Source organism: Sebastes fasciatus, chromosome 23 (assembly GCF_043250625.1).
Source record: "Sebastes fasciatus isolate fSebFas1 chromosome 23, fSebFas1.pri, whole genome shotgun sequence".
In the NCBI taxonomy this organism is placed as follows: Eukaryota; Metazoa; Chordata; class Actinopteri; order Perciformes; family Sebastidae; genus Sebastes; species Sebastes fasciatus.
The window spans coordinates 11228480-11245431 of NC_133817.1; the positions used below are offsets into that span (position 1 = coordinate 11228480).

Below are 16952 nucleotides of genomic sequence, written 5' to 3' on the forward strand. Positions count from 1 at the left end.
AACAATGACAAATATTGTCCAGAAACCCTCACAGGTACTACATTTAGCATAAAAATGATGCTCAAATCATGACATGGCAAACGCCAAAAATTTAGCGGAAATTTGGAGCGTTATTTAACCTCTTTCACGACCAGCTAGTATGACATGGTTGGTACCAATGGATTCTTTAGGTTTTGTAGTTTCATACGATACTAGTATTTTCATTCTAGCTTTAAAACTGAGCCCGCTACAACCTAAAAATCTCAAGTTGCGTTAAAATGTTGAAGAAATTAGTGGAGTCAAAACAAATTTGCGTTGACACGTTATTATCACATTAACTCTGACAAAGTTGGAGTACAATTGTTTTTTTCGTGTCTGTGATGAAGAAACCCTCTGGACCACATGTGGTTTGTTAGTCTTGAGTTCATGTGCATTCCTCACTGTTGAGATCACACAACTTCCCGAGAGGGAAGGGTGTCTAAAGTGTTTGTGGACGTCATTACTCACTCAGGCGAGCAGCACGTTATGGACAGCGTATTTTTTGGTTAATGAAAGCATTTTGCAAATGCTGAAGGGCTAAACAATAGATAATAGAATAATAGACCTGTCCTGCTTTGTTAAAAGAAAAAGGGATCGCACACTTTATGGTAGGATTCGGAAAAGCTGAGGTAATGTGATTGATGAAATGTCTTATTCTGTGTTGTTTTGTCTTTCTGTCCTCATTGCAGGTGGAGAGAGAGTCAAACTGAAAAGACAGAGAGGAAGCAGGCATTGACAGTTGGTGGGTTTTCTATTATGTATGTGGGCAGGTGGGCCTTACGCCTCCCTGCGGACCTCACAGCAGTCCCCAGTGTCCTGCCTTTGACTTTGAGCTTTGACCCATAGTGCCCCAGTGGTCGGATGGCAGACCAATGGTGATACAATCCACCCTAATCCATGCGACGGCCGGTGGGGTTAGAGGGAAAGGGCAAGGTGGCGTCTGGAGAGCCGAGACTCTCTCTTTGAAGTGTTTTTTTTGTGTGAAGTGGTCAAGCGGAAGCAGCACAAAAGCCTTTTGTTGGGCAGAATGGTGCTCATTCAATATTAAACAGCAGGTTGCTTTCTTTGCTGCAGAGGAGATCCTATCAGCCGAAACTTTCATCCTCACACGTTGGAGGATGGGCTGTAGGGCTGCAACTAACAATGATTTTCATTGTTGATTAATCTGTTGATTATTTTCTCGATTAGTTGTTTGGTCTATAAAATGACAGAATAAGGTGATAAAATGGCGATCAGTGTTTCCCAAAGCCCAAGATGACGTCCTTTGGGCAATTAACAATTATTGTTAGGGTGGCCCGATGAATTCACATTCATCTTTAAACATGTACGCCATGTACATCAAATTGATCCCCGACTGACATCCTTTTTGGAGTTTCAAAATTAAATGCAGCCCTTTGATTCATGACAGCTGACCGCACTTTTTGTTTGTGCTGTCACTTCAGCTTTGAAGCAAAGATATCTGAAGAAACTACAAGCTGTGATCGTTGTGGCGGGTAATTCGGCCCACTGTAAACCGTAGGAGAATTGATTGTCAATGGGCACAAGCTGCAGGGTAATAACCCAAAGAAGGCAACAAGCCACAGAGACTCACAGAGTAAAAAACAAACATGCTCTTTAATGTGTTCGTGGTGAAAAGCCAAGTAGAAATGGGCAAAAGAAAGGGACCTGTTTTTGTGCCCCTGTTTGTATGGCAGCAATTAAAGTGTGCAGTACTCACTTTTTTTTTCCTGTTGTGATTATATAGCCAAGAGAGGAAAGGCAACAACCACAAGGAAGCTTCACTCAGGTTTTCAACCCATAAGACATTCTGACAGACTTGGTTTTTTGATCACGCGAACAATTTTGGAGGCCGAGTTTAACAGCAGTAAACAACGCTTCCATGGTTCTGGTTTGGCATGTCCGTACAAGGAGCGGTTTGTTATAATGCAGCGTCGTAAAAATTAGAGATTCACTGTCTCTGGAAAGAATGTGGGATCTTTATGAGAGAGGCGACTGTAGTTTTGGACCGCCCGGGACTGAGGTTTCGGGAGACGGTGCCAACCGACCGAGCTGGTGTCACTACAACAGCCTTTCTTCCAATTTGATGGGAGATAACAAGAGGTGGAAGAACCCGAAAGGAAACTGTGGTTAATTTATAAGGGGAATGTGGTTAAGACTGAAAAACACAGCTGTGGATTGTAAGATTCACTTCATGAAATCCATCAGCAGACGTTTCTGTCCACATAAAAAGGTGATAAAATCAGCATGGGGCGACAATTTGGGGACTTCAGGACATCTCTGACTACATACATGCTGAAAATCAAACATCTTTATAGTATAAATTTAGATATTTTCCAAAGTAAAAGTGCCTAGAAGTGTATGATTATACTTTTTCCCATGGTCTTGTGTTAAAAAAGTCAACAAAATCGCAATACATATCGAATCGGCACCCAAGTATTGTGATAGTATTGAATCGGGAGATAGGGGTATCGTCCAAACACTATTGTTTAGCTTAGCCCTTGTGAAGCAGGGATGAGCAGCTCTAAACAAATTGACTGCAGGAGTGTTGGGGTTTCTGTTTAACACCAGTGTCTGAACGCAAGCCAAAAGGTCCCTGCACCTAATTAACACTTCAGGGTTGGACGGTGGATGAACCTCGGTGTCCCCCCGTTGCAAATGCATGCCCTCATCAATTGGCTTTGTACCTGAATAGGCCAGCATGAATAAATTAACTCCATGCTAATGAGGCTTGTTTCCATTCAGTCCGAGGAGAATCTGCTCTGTGGTTGCCATGGGCAGCCGATGGGAGGACCCCAATCGCCCCGTCTTGATAAATATTGAAGCAGAGGCTTATACCGCCCCCCTCGCAATTCATCTCCCCTCACAAAGATGGAGTGAGTTTCATGGCGGAGGCCTGACTTCAAACCTGGTGCCAAATGCCATTGCTCTTTGTCCCGGACGATGCTAAGAGCTCTTCTGGTTCAGTTCTGGATGGCTGCACTTACCTAAAACAGTGCTGGCCCACTCGCGCATACTGCACCAGTAAAAGACTTTATCCTGGCAACTGGCAGGCCCCTCTAGAGATAAGTAATGGCTGCTGCCTTAACAAGACAACCATCCATTCTCCTTAGGGACCAGCCTGATGGTATACAGTAATGACTGGTGGCGTATACATACTGTATGGCAGAGGGGAAGTTAAGGTGTCGTCGCAGTGCGTGGAGACCACCCAGGGCGCCTGGCTGACAGAGTCGTCCGATTGTCTGTCCAACACGCATACTCCACATTCTCAGCGCTCGAAATGTGAACAGCATGCACAAGCTTACTGTCCTTGTCGTGGACAGAAGCCAGCGTCGGCTTTATATCTACTACGTCTCATTAATTTTCCAATTGTTGTCTGTCGCCAATTATCTATATACAGACGTTTAGTAATGGGAATCATATGGCAGGACAGAATGCCTGAGCTCTTATGTAGTCCCTCACATTGGCTTCCCAAAGCAGACGTCTAAATATGACATGAGTGTACTTTCTCCCCTTTGCTAAGTGTGTGTGTGTGTTTGTGCGGCGTGATGTTATCCAGCACTGATGTCAACTGCCGGTTTCGTTGCACGCCTGACCCGGCTGAGGCGTTGGCTAATGTTCCCTGTAGGAGCCGAAACTTGAGCTGACAAGCTGTCCATCACGCTGCGCCGCCAAGCCAGCTAGTTTGCGTCCCCGATGCTCCAATTAGCACCTGGCCTCCCCTTCACATGTCACCGTTGACTGCTTCTTCGCACACAACCCGACCCGTACCACCGTCTCTTAGCCGTGACCTTTCACCTGCCCACACTAGAAGCCTGTAGTTGCTGCTCATCTCCAGCAGACAGTAAATCTCTGGGATTTTACAGTCAGGGAGGCTCTCGGAGCGAGGGGAGGCTTGCAGGAGATACGGGTCAGAGGATTCTCAGAGTTGATGTGTTTACTGGTCATGGAGGACGGCCAAAGGAAAAAGGGAAAGAACTCAACCGGGTGGGACTCCGCTCTGCCATCTTCAAGGTTAAAAAAGCGGTATTTCCTCAGTGACATGATGTCACTGAGGTCGAGGGGTTGCTTCTGAGGTGTTGAGTGAAGGTTGCTGCGAGGGCAACAATGACAAATGCACCTGTTAAAGCTTTTTTAAGTTGGCTGTATATCCAGGTTCTTAAAGAAGAAATCCGTTCAAGTCGTAAAATATTGCAATAATGGAAAAGGAATCCGTCTAAAGCCAGAGATTTTTTGTTTTTTTACCTCTAAGAGCTCAGCCGATGGAAAAGCTCCAATATGAAAATGGTTATTTAACAATTAAATAACCTAAGCTTACAAAATACACTACACAACAAAAAGGAAAGACTTGCATAAATAGTTTCATAAAGAATAGGTAATTGCTTTGCGATGATGCCAATCTAAGACTCAAGGATGTTCCAGTTTGACCTTGGCTACCCTTGACGGGACGCTGTCTTTGTTCGTATCGATGGCCATTGATTACCTTTCAACACGTTTCAGGAGGAGGAATAATAAAACATTCAACAGGGCTAGCAAGGTCAGACGCAGGAATGGCTAAACAGAGAAAGACGGGCTGACAGAGGAGCTGTCAAACATCTCTCTCGCTGTCAGCCCCGAGGCGTTGCAAGCTGGAGCTCACCGCACTCCCTGCAGAAAAACGTCCATGCTGCAACTCGGGCAATTAGATGGACATCTCAGGACATGAGTCTGGGGGACATGCATACAGACACAAAGAAAGAGCTCTCTTCATGCACCAGTATTCAGGCTCGGAGAACACACACACACACACACACACACACACACACACACACACACACACACACGTACCGCTAACCTATAGCTATTTGTAGCATGTCTCTGTGTGCCCTTTGCCGACAGATTTGACAGGCCTATGCTTTGCCCTGCCAGGAATTCCCTATAATCAGAGAGCATCACTGATTTTAACTTCACAGGCTTTATTATGTTCACCACAGGGAAGTGGAGATGCTAATGTGCAGGTCTAATGTAAAACAGAGACAGGAAGCTGTCCCACGTTAGCAAAGAATTAACCTTTAGTCAAAGACGTAGACATCCTGGCGTGCTTTTGGCTACGCGTCAGCATTGATCTTTGACATTTTTTACCTCAAAGGACGACACATGCCGTTAACCCTCCCAAGTCTGGTGTCTGCGTCGCTGGATGATCACGATGTTCATATAACTGGCTGTTTAAAGATATTTCCATAATATCCCTAAAAAAGTGAGATGATTTATCGTAAGCAATTAAAGGCAGAGTTCGGATTATTTTAAATGGGGTTGTATGAGGTATCCATAGTCAGTGTATTACCTACAGTAGATGAAGGTCGAAATTAAGGAAGTCTAGGGGGACACAAAGATACAGTGTCTGGAACAGTAGAGAAACTTATCATTATAAATGAAATTATATTATGCGTCATGGTTGTTTTTACCAACTTTAGAGAGTGAAGCAATTATTGACACTATTTTAAAGTTTTTGTGAAATATGTTAATGTATGTACATTTCCATCTCCGTATACCAATCACAAACAGGTCAAAATCTTTGCACTGCAGTTTACAGTGATGCATTTATCGATAAAACAGTTAGAAATAAACAAGAAACAGTTAATCAACCAATGACTAAAAGAATAATGAAAACTGATTGTGGCCAAACACCTAGGGTGATTTAAATGTTTTATTCAGATACAAGTGCAGGGAACAACCATCAGAACTTCCATGGCGGATCAGAGTGAGTCAATGAAGTGATGTGAGTTAACTCACATAGTTTATAATAAATAGTTTATAATAAAACTATATTTATTATGTAGAATGAAAAAAAGAACTTCAATTTTGGTACAGTGGTTGTTAAGTCTGGGACAGTTGAAAGTCGAATTATGGACACTTGCGGGACAGACAGGGACAAAGAGGTTAATTTCGAGCCTTGAAGTAGATGGCGGTCGGCACATCCCCAGTGTGGAGAAACAGACAAATATTGTCACCGCTTTATCTTGCCGTCAGATATCCCTTTCCTTCTCAGAACTGAAAGCGAAACTTATCTATGCTCTCTCCAAAGCCACCAGACTCCGTTGACAAAAACAGTATAGATAAGTTTCACTTTCAGTTCAGTTCACCATCAGAAAATATTCTAAATATGGTGTATACTTAAAAAATATTTTATTATTCCTCGTCCACAGCAGTACATTGCTTTGCCTCTGTGTTGGTACTCTTTAAACTGAGGGCGTGCCGACTGCCGTCTACTGTCGGTAATACACTGACTATGAATAAGTACCTCATACAACCCCACTTCAAATAATCCAAACTATCCCTTCAAACCTCAGGCAAAAGAAGTTCCTGAGCATCAAATTAGTCTTCCTTCTTCTCATATTGGATTTAAATCTGACACATTAGCCTACCTTAGGAGAGGTTAATGTAATACCGGCTCAGACTACTCAGGCAGAATGGATTCAGAGAACACAGTACTGTTCAGATGGATGAAAGCCTCAAAACAGTCATTGGGCTTCGAGTATTTAAGGTATACACTTATCAAATATCCTGCAGATTTCCTTTAATAACTTGCAAAGCTGGAAAACCACAGTTTTAACAATGAATCAGCGGAAAGTTTTGTCCACTGAAATCCAATAAAGTCGAAGGAATGCACATCCAGGCTCTTAACACGGACAAACACGGACTCTTTCTCCAACAAGTAAACACCCTCAGCAGACTGACATCCACCTACAGTGTATATGAGCAGTATCATTGCTGAATGAATAATAGGGGGTGAGTGCAGGTAGTAATGAGGCATGAGAAAAGCTGTGGAGGCGGAGGGATCCGGTGTATCCGCTCCCTGATCTCCACGCCTGGTTCTGTTCAGGCCGTATATGAAGCCCATGTGGCTTGTGCCGGTGTGAGGGAGCGCTCATTAAACTACAACCATCATCTTAATCAATCTCTGCTTTGTCTCCGCCAAACACGTGTGCGCAAAAATCGACATGAAAGCATGCGCAGGCCTGCTCACTTTCAAATAAACATCTTTCATACACACTGTATGTATTTCTAAGTTAATACTGTACTGAATACTGGAGATTTGCCAGAACAGGGTGAGACCGCTGATGAGGTTAAATGATCCCGATCATAAACACAGACCACTGCACCAGCTGCCAACTGAAGGGATAAATGAGGCTGAATTTTTGATCCCACCATTCCTGGAATGGTATTCAGGCAACGGCGAGGCCAAACTCCCATACAGTAGCGGAACCAATAAGCAACATATGAAACGTGCTGTTTCCCGTCAGCCTGTTTGGAACAAACTGCAAATGAAAGCAATGTAAATAGAACAACTTCTTAAACAGTCCTTGATGTAGTATTTAGTCTACATAAGTAGTTAGTTATACATCATTTTAAACATTATGCATTCTCTGGAAGCTGCTCGACAGACCAGATACTTATGTAGCTGGTGACCTAGAACCGCTCTCTGGTTATGTCAAACCCTACGCTAAGAGTCTTGGCATTTTATTTTACCCCAATTTTAAATTTGATAAACAAATAAAAACTGTTGTTAAGTCATCTTTTTACCATCTTAGAGTTTTAAGCAAGGTCAAGCACATTTTTTCTGATAGATATTCAACATTAATCCACACTTGTATTTCTTCCTGCCTGGACTATTGCAACGCACCGTATCTCGGAGTCAGTCAAACTACTCTTTCACACCTTCAGTTGGTGCAAAATGCGGCCGCACGTCTGCTAACAAAATCTAAAAAATCATGCCATATTTTAATGTCATTTGCACTCAGTGGAATTTAGAGTTGACTACAAGATTTTACTTTTCACTTTTAAAGCCTTGGACGGGCTAGCTCCAGCGTATCTCAGTGACCTTTTACATCCCCACTGTCCTCCGAGAACACCGAGGTCATCGGATAAGCTGCTGCTTTCCATCCCAGATGGTCGTTCGAGGCCGTAAAAGTGACCATGCCTTTTTTTCGTGGCCGGACCCAAGTTGCGGAAGTGCTTCCCTCTACATGTTCGATCAGCCCCCACCAGCACCACGACCACCACAAGGCTGAAGGGCTGTTTAATTGTCAAAACAAGTCAGGCTTCTTGGAAGTTCTGGGATAAGACCAAATCTAGTATACCAATTATATCAGTCTAGATTTTCAAGATTGTTTTCCACAGATGTGGATAGTGAAATATTTCTAATGTTTGCTGCAGACATTGATCAGAAAGTTTCTTTTTCTCTGCACAGTTGCAGCTAAACTTTCTCTTTCAGATCTGTTTACATTTCAGCCTCATTCTGACAGCGAATACATCAAAACGGGCCAAAATAAACACTGAGAGGAGTAGAGATATTTAAAGCAAATGTAGAGGAGTAATTACTGTATCTTTTATCACACTGGGTATCCCTAAATAGTTTTGCTGTATGGAGGGGGGCCCGTGTTTATTATCCGAGGCACGGGGAAGAGAAAAGCGCCGCTCGAGGGTTTATTATTTAGGTTCGCTGCATTTTTCACTGTTTATTATGCGGTTTTAATTGTGGTCTGGCTGCGTTCGCCTGAGGAACACAAGAGTAAGCAGAGCGAGCGAGAGAGGAATGTCAGAGACAGCAACTTCTCTGCAGGACGCGAGTCGACGCCATGAACCTGCCTTACCCCTGGATTGGATTACAGCAGTGACACGGGGAGAAAAAAGGGGGGAGGATATTCAAGGGTCTATGTACAACCTGAACGTCTCACTCGCTGGTTTGTCTTCTTGATGTTCCAGCTCATATTAATTAACAGGTTTTTTCTCATCTGAGAGCAGAAGAATCCAGACTAACCTTTTGGCCAACCAGCAGGTGCCAAACCACCTGCGTTTCCTTCTCCTCGGAGACTCTTCTAGTCTTCTTCGATGACTCTTTATACATCTATCTGGCTGTTTTGGATGAAGCCCAAACTCCCTGAATTCTTCCCTCGGCAAGGGCTTCCAATGTTTATGGGAGAAATGAGCCTCCACCTTGGGCCCTTCACATTACAGTGCTTAAATTCAGATTTGTTTCTGGTTTTCTGACCCATATCTGACATCAGTTTGAACAGATCTCTGCCCTGAAACGCCTCACATGCAACCAATAACGTCACACACACGGGGGACTGCTGTCCGACGGCGCATTGTTCAGAAAATACACACCGGAGTTATTGGAGTCCAGACTCCATTAACATATTGCTCGATTTAACAAGTCTGGGTTCCCCGTTACACAGATGATACTCATAAATCATAACGTACGACTTTGTATGACTTCTAAAGAAAGACTTTTCATTTCGGCTGATATTTAACGTTAACAGCTCTTTTGGGAAATGAGTTTAATAAACTAAAGTAGTACTAAAGTGCGCTAAGAATTAAAAATGATATAGAAAGACGGCCAATTCGTTTTTAAATGCTTTTAAAGCATGAGATCTTAGAAAATTTACACGTGAGTAAATATTTTGCCAGACGAATCAAATTATTTACAGGATATTAAACCTTTCAACCTTTGTTTCATTATAATACATTTAATACATGACTCCTCTCTGTACAGGGATCGCATAAAGGTGATAATGTCCATGAATATCAGATATGAGTTTACAGTTAATTACAAGTCCTCCCCGGCATCGAGGAGTTTGGTTTATGGCGTTTTTGCCGGTAACACTAGTTGACTTCTTGCTTTTTTTACTTCATATTTTATTCGTTTGCCCTCTGGGATTTCGGACAATGCGTTGTGCATAAAAGTCTTTGTGCGCGCTCAGTGCGCGTGCCATCTGTGAAGTATAAACCTGACTTTAGAGTCTCCCTACATCTGCCTAACTTTCCCCTGCAGCCAAGAGGGAGTTACGACCCGCATCCCCCATAGTTCAAAATGATTTCTCACTCAAAAACAAAAGGTGCATCTACTCGTAGAACGCTGGTGTTTTAAGCTCAGGTGCTAAATCAAAGCTGGAATGTAAATTCACACTCTAGCTTTCAACAAACTCTCCTCCTCTTTTCTCATAAATTCACCTATATGTGGGTAATTATAGCGCAGCGAAACGCACACATTCGCCTCATCATACATACAGATAAACATTAAAAAGTCCAGAGCCTCTTAAAGTATTAGTGCATCACAAAGTCTCCATTTATGGTCCTCCCTGAGGCGAACACAACTACAGTGACGACTCTAATCCGCACTCTGAAGGGGGGAATCGAGCGCTCCAGGATTACAGGGATTGGCTCATTTTCAGCATGGTCACCTCTGACCTTTTAAGCCGGCTATTTGGAAACACTGGAGGTGTGAAGGGTGAGTGGATAATGGGACTTGAGTGGTCAAAACCACATAGTGATAGGGATGTTTTCCCCCCAGTATTCAGTCATTATTTAGAGACAATATGCAGAGCAGAAACAGACTGCGGGCTGGTTTCAAATGTTTGGAACAATAATCAGAGAAAGCACGGAAAGGAAAGAAAGTCAGAAGGAATGAAAGTGAAAATTTATATAAAGAAAGACCAAATTGGGAAAAGATGTGTCACAAGTGAGGCATCTGAAAGGGAAAGAAAACACCTGCTTTTGCCTCACACCGCAAGGCTTTATTAACTGTCTGGTGTGTAGGAACCTCGCTGACGGACAGCCTCAGCTGCTCTGCGCTGACTAATCCACAGCGAGAGGTAGTGAAAGGTGATCAAACGTCTCCTTCAGCCCCTGCACACTATCCAGCCACCGTGAAAAGGTTACTGCACGGCTCATAGCTCGAGGGTGTGGGGGGTGGGGGCATGAGTGATCGGCTAGATCATCTACACACTGACTCACGCAAGCATGCAGACCCCTATAGTACACTCTCATTGAAAGGAAGCATTAGAAATTCATAATGTAATCAAAGAAATTAAACAAGATAATCAAAACCAGATGCGGCAACAATGCCCACAGGCCTGCAGTGTGTATGGAAGGGTGTACGTAAAGTTTAACTAGATTCATGGTAGGTCTGAGAAGCATTGCCAACCTCCTGCAGAGGTCTGCAGCAGGATATCGGACGAACAAGAATGAAGCTTCAAGGCCTGAAGTGTGCGATTGGAACGTTATCATAGATTAGTCTGATCCAAAACAACAGCATAGTTGCAGATCTGCTAAATCCAGGTAATCTGTGGCCCCGAGCTAGCCTCGATTATCGACCATTTGTTCAGCATTAGCGCACTAAAACACATGACGTCATTACATCTGCATGCCAATAAAGAATATTGAATTGAAACACAAAGAGTTCCAAGTTGGTTTTGCATTCATTTTGGGGGGGTTGCTTGTTTTTTATTTCTTCTTACCTTCAAAGGAGAGGAAGACTCTTGGCAGCGGCTGTGGGAGGCTGGACACCCCCGTGGAGAGAAGACAGAGAGCCAGGAGCGCCAAAGCTAACACCAGAGGTGGCCTGGCCAGCCCCTCCGGCCTGCCCATGACTGCACCGCTCAGGAACCGCGACCAGTCACCACAGCCTGTTGGAGGCGTTTGAAAGAGAGAATAAAAGATTTTTAGTTTTTCTTTCCTGTTGGAAATCTGTAATATGACTAAAAAACAAAGTCTTCTTCATCTTGAGGTTTTGGGTCCTGTCTAGAGGGTAACCAAATAGCAAAATCTGATCTGAAATTGCATAAAAGTGCTACAAATAGTTGTCAAATGTCAAATCAATGCTTACTGCAGAACACAATCTGATCATATTTACTTATTTTAAATACTATCCATTGCTATGAGGATAATCAATTATGCAAAAGAACAGAAATAACACAGAGAATACACGTTTACAGTTAAATCTTCAGCCTGACAGGTCCAGCTGTGCTGACTTATAAAGCGAAGCGCTGCACAAACTACGCACATGGATGAGAGCACAACATGTCGGTGAAATCCCATCACTTAGTATATCCTTGCAGATGTGCGTCTCTTAAATATGGATGAGTTAAATCTGCACAAAAGAGCTGCCTCCCCTCAGCCTCTTCTTGTTCCTCTTCCATAACAGGACAAGAGCAGCTCAATAATTGATTGGTGCAGGTACTGTACTGCCTGCGGGACGCCAACTCCTGCAATGCAAAACTCCACTGCTGGAGAAAGGCTCGGCCGTTTTAACCACCCAAACTGGCTGTTACACTACACCTGTGTGCACAAAACACACCGCAGTCCCTTTATACATGTAAAAAGAAAACACAAGGGGGGCGGATCTCTGCTCTCATGGCTTATAGATGTGCGATGAAAAATTGATGTGCCAGGAGATGCTATGAAAATTTCAGTTTGGGGTGTAGAGTACAAATAGGTTGAGATGTGGGTGTGTGTGGTTGGAGTGGAGCGTGACTGATGTATAACGGAGGTGGAATTCTACAGTTCAGGTGCATGAGGACAACAGATGGAAAACTGCAGAGGAACGAGATCTGTTTGGCTGCGCTGGAGAGAAATAAAACAGCATGAGGCCCCGGCCGCTGCATTACTGCATCATCCCCACACACACACACACACACACACACACACACACACACACACACACACACACACACACACACACACACACCCTCCCCCCAGTGCCTGCTGCAGCTCGGGCGTCGGATGGCTCGGACCCCGTCCTGAGGCTCAGCCCTGGTCCTGCTCTGGCTTCTGTCACCATTCTTAAAGGGCTGGTTCACCCAAATTACAATGTATATTTCCTTTCTTACCTGTAGTGCTATGCAGCCAAATAGTTTTGGTTTCACATGACATATCAGTCTGAAATTTCTGCCTCCATTTCCATACAATAGGTAAACGGAATTGGACGTGTTTTTCAGTCATTTGAGGGGGAAAAAAAGTGTCAATAAGCAAAATCAAGTCAACTGCTAGACTTTTAAGTCTCTGAATGTTGAGCATTTTCCTTTCAAAGTTGTGTTAATAGCTGAGGCAAAGCTCTTTGAATGCATAATTCAATTTCCAAGGTATGTGGCCGTGCGAAGACCCTCAGGACTTTTTGCTTTTAAGTCCTCCTTTTTGTGATTTAAGTCATCAACCTACAGTGTTTGAGAATAGAGAGAACTTCTTTGGTGCAAAGTAGTTTCAATTAGGGCTGTCAAAAAGTTAACGCGATAACGCAAATTTGTTTTTAACGCCACTAATCTCTTTAACGCATTAACGCAATCGAACTTTCGGAGGTTGTAGCGGGTGCGGTTTTAAAGCAAGAGTGGTATCATTATGAAACTAGAACACCTGAGGAATCCATCTGTGCCAACCATGTCATGGTTTGTGCGTTAAATTGTGGTGAGGAAAAACTGGCATGGCCGTTTTCAAAGGGGTCCCCTTGACCTCTGACCTCAAGATATGTGAATGAAAATGGGTTCTATGAGTACCCACGAGTCTCCCCTTTACAGACATGCCCATTTTATGATAATCACATGCAGCTTTGGGGCAAGTCATAGTCAAGTCAGCACACTGACACACTGACAGCTGTTGTTGCCTGTTCGGCTTCATGTTATGATTTGAGCATATTTGTTATGCTAAATGCAGTACCTGTGAGGGTTTCTGGACCATATTTGTCATTGTTTTGTGCCTTTTATTGACTTCCAATTATAAATATATACATACATTTGCATAAAGCAGCATATTTTCCCACTCCCATGTTAATAAGAGTATTAAATACTTGTCAAATCTGCCTTTAAGGTACATTTTGAACAAATAAAAAATGTGCGATTAGCCTTAGTTTCAATGTAAACTGCTGATGTCTTTGGATTATCCACAGGAATGTGGACCTCTGTTTAAGGACAAAACATTCTGTAAAAAAAGTAATTTTATAATGCTGTGAGAGCCACAAAGAAAATTCAATTTGTGTTGGGTGGGGGGCAGAAATGTCAGACAACTATGTGGCAAAACAAAAACCCAAAACATTCACACATCCAGCCCAGCATCCGAGAAATGATGTCCATATTGTATTAACCCACATGTTATGACATTATTCAAAGCCAGCGCAGTAAGCAGTGTGTTTTCTGTCGCGAGGCAGGGGAGCTGGATGGGCGTGTAGCACATCTGACTTTCATGCAGGAGACCAATTAACATGCCTTTTTATTAGCCTTAACCACATGGTTTCCCCCCAACTTTAAGCAGGTGTTTTTTGTTGTCTAAACTTAATCATACAACCATAGTTTATAGCCTATGCTGTAGTTGCCATATGCAGAAATTTAAAAAGCTTTGGACATAAAAATGTTGATTGAAATTGAATGTAATCTGGGGTTTTACAGACTCGTCTGGCGTTCGGGGTTGAGTTACCACTAAGTGAGAATAATCACTTAGTCTGTTATTTAAGTGAATCGACCCTTTAAACTGTTTAAACTCCCAGCATGCTCAGAGAGATGCGTGATCTCCCGGGGAGAATCTCTGGTCTCACAGCTGCTAAACTCATCGTCAGGGGAGTTCGTCTCCTTCCGAGCGTCCTCTGACATCCCACCAGCTCAGGTTCAGACACTTCCTTTTGCTCCTTCCTTTGATGATCACCACTCCGAGACATGAATGAGCTCACTAACCAGCCTTCGATCGCACTTGTGGAGCGCCCCCGTAACGCTCGCCTGGATTAATGGGTCCACCAATAAAAAGGTGCATTAGTGTTTGAACAAAAACAATAAATACGTTAATTATGTTGAGCTCCAGAAATTCCAGTGTCGAGTCTGCCAGGAAATCTCTGCGATGTCTCCACAAAAGGAGGTCAGTGGAGTGGAGAGTTATATTTCCAGTGATGATAATTGTGTTTATTGTGCATTCGTTGGCTGGCAGCCTAATGAATTTTCCATCTCACTATTTCAGATGCACTGCTCAAAAACTAATATTGATGAAGGCAGAAAACTGTACAAGTCTTTTTTTCCCCCATCTTTCTAAACTGGGATTGTTTGGCTCCCCATTTGGTTAATGCTTTAAACACATGAACACTATTTAACTACGAGAAACAGAGGCAGAAAGTCCTCCCATCTGGATTTATTATTTAGTATTGTGCTCTATTTTTTTTTCCTTGACTGGAAAACAAGACTAAAGATGGTAGACAAGTTGCTGCGTCTGTCCCGTCTGTAACGGGACGGTGTGTGTCCATACCACACCCTGTCATTCAGTGTGTCAGCGGCTCTGTTACAAACCACACGTTCCTTCACACACACATACTCATGACTAGCGGGGCGCAGCTCTGAACAGTAAAATGTGTGTTTTTCAAGTATTAAACTATCAGACTTATGAATCTTGTGATCAGCACTAATCAGATCCTGTGATTCTGGAAAATCCTCCTCACAAAAAAACCTTTGATTCACAAATAAAGGGCTTTTTTATAGTAATAAATAAAGGTCAATTAAAGCTTATGCAAGACCAGAAAGCTTCTCTAAACTAACCTCACCAAATAACCATTTTAAAACACTCATTTTCTATTATTATGAAGGTAAAACGGCAACAAAGTCATGCCTCACATTCTGGTAATATCTAAAATAGACTCCCAAAGCATGCCACAGTACTCTGATGTAATGTTGCACAAGATTTAAAAGCAGCAGCAAGTTACATTTCTTACATCTGGCAGACTCTACAACAGTCAGATTGAGTTTACTTCCAGCTATTCTCACTGGTGGGACTCTGCACCTGTTAGCCTCTCTCTCTGCATCCATTGTGTCTGCTCCACTATATGGTGCAGTGTACAGCAGGCAGGTAGACCCTCTACCTACAGAGAGACAGGATCCAGAGACAGTCCCTGGTCCAGGAACTCACCTTTCAGGAGCTTCCTCCCAGTGCAACAAGCCAGGTACCAAACCAGATCTTATTTCCCCCTTAAAAAAACACCTTGTTTCCAGTTTCCACCAGTGACACCAAAGAGGAAAAAATGCTGCTATTCCATCTAAGAGCTCAGAGAGCAGGCTTGACTGAGAGAGGAGAGAGGAGAGAGGGAGGAGAGCGAAAAGACAGAGAGGGCTGGTGTCCTATTACACACTCTCCACTGAAGTCCTCCTCCCCCTTCCCCTCCTCCTCTTCTTCGTCCTCCTCCCCTCCCCTCCACGATCTTCCCCCGTCCCTCCCTCTGTTAACTAGACAGCAAACTTTAACATGAACAGCTCAACATATCAGAGAGGTGGAGGATTTGTACCTCACGCAGAGAGAGAGAAGCAGGAAAAAGGTCAGACACATTCAGGACTATGATCACAAATCACATTTTCCATTCTCCATGATATGAAATAAAACATTTTCTCAATTTGTGTCTATTTTCAGCCACATATTCAGAGTTTCCACAATAGTGAATCAGCTTGTAAGTATTTGCTGGAACTGTTTTAACAACCAGGGCTACATAAAACTATGCCAAGAAATTACAACTCAGACATGGAGAGTCATACTGAGAATGGTCAAAATAAGACTTTGGCTGCATTCACAACCAGGTGGCGACTTGATGTGAAGCCAATGTGGAAGTGCCTTAAACTTGCATTCTTTCTAATAGCCAAGTGATGTCAGTGGAGTCAGCATCAGAAAGTCAGAAAAAAAATAAATCTCGGGGTGTGGAGTAGGGATGTCACGAGAACCGATACTTCGGTACCAACTCGGTACCAAAATTCTAAAAATGTGACGGTACTCGTTTTCTTCGGTACCGAACGATGCCTTTAATGGTCATTTGGTACTGGAACGGAGGTACTGGAGATGCGATTCTTCCGGATCTAATGGGGGCAGTATACGCTTACAAGTGTTCTCATCTGCCGTGAAATGAAGGAAGAAGAAGAACGCCGTAACAGCACGGAAAAAACAACAACACGAGACGTGAAAGATGGCAGCTGCTGCAGCGCTACCTCCGCCTCAACTCGTTGAGAAAACTAATAGCAAGAGTCGGGTATGGAAGTACTTTGCGTTCGAGACGGATTTACAAGGAGTAATAATAGATTCGCAAAAAAACAGTATGCGGTGCAGTAACGGTGCCGTCGTACTTTTCTTTCCAAAGGAGGAAATACTTCCAATTTAGCAAAGCACCTCAAAGA

The 16952-nt window shown here is 43.2% G+C and overlaps 1 protein-coding gene across 1 annotated transcript in view; it reads right to left on the reverse strand.

Moving 5' to 3' along the window:
• The window catches only part of sema3c (sema domain, immunoglobulin domain (Ig), short basic domain, secreted, (semaphorin) 3C), a 47048-nt gene extending 31156 nt beyond the window's left edge, over positions 1 to 15892 (reverse strand). The window contains exons 1-2 of the mRNA XM_074625323.1: positions 15706 to 15892; positions 11295 to 11462 (exon numbers count right to left, since the gene is read on the reverse strand). Coding sequence (XP_074481424.1) covers positions 11295 to 11424 — 130 coding nt within the window. The 5' untranslated portion in view covers positions 11425 to 11462; positions 15706 to 15892. The remainder of the gene's footprint in view (positions 1 to 11294; positions 11463 to 15705) is intronic.
• Positions 15893 to 16952: the final 1060 nt, after the last annotated feature.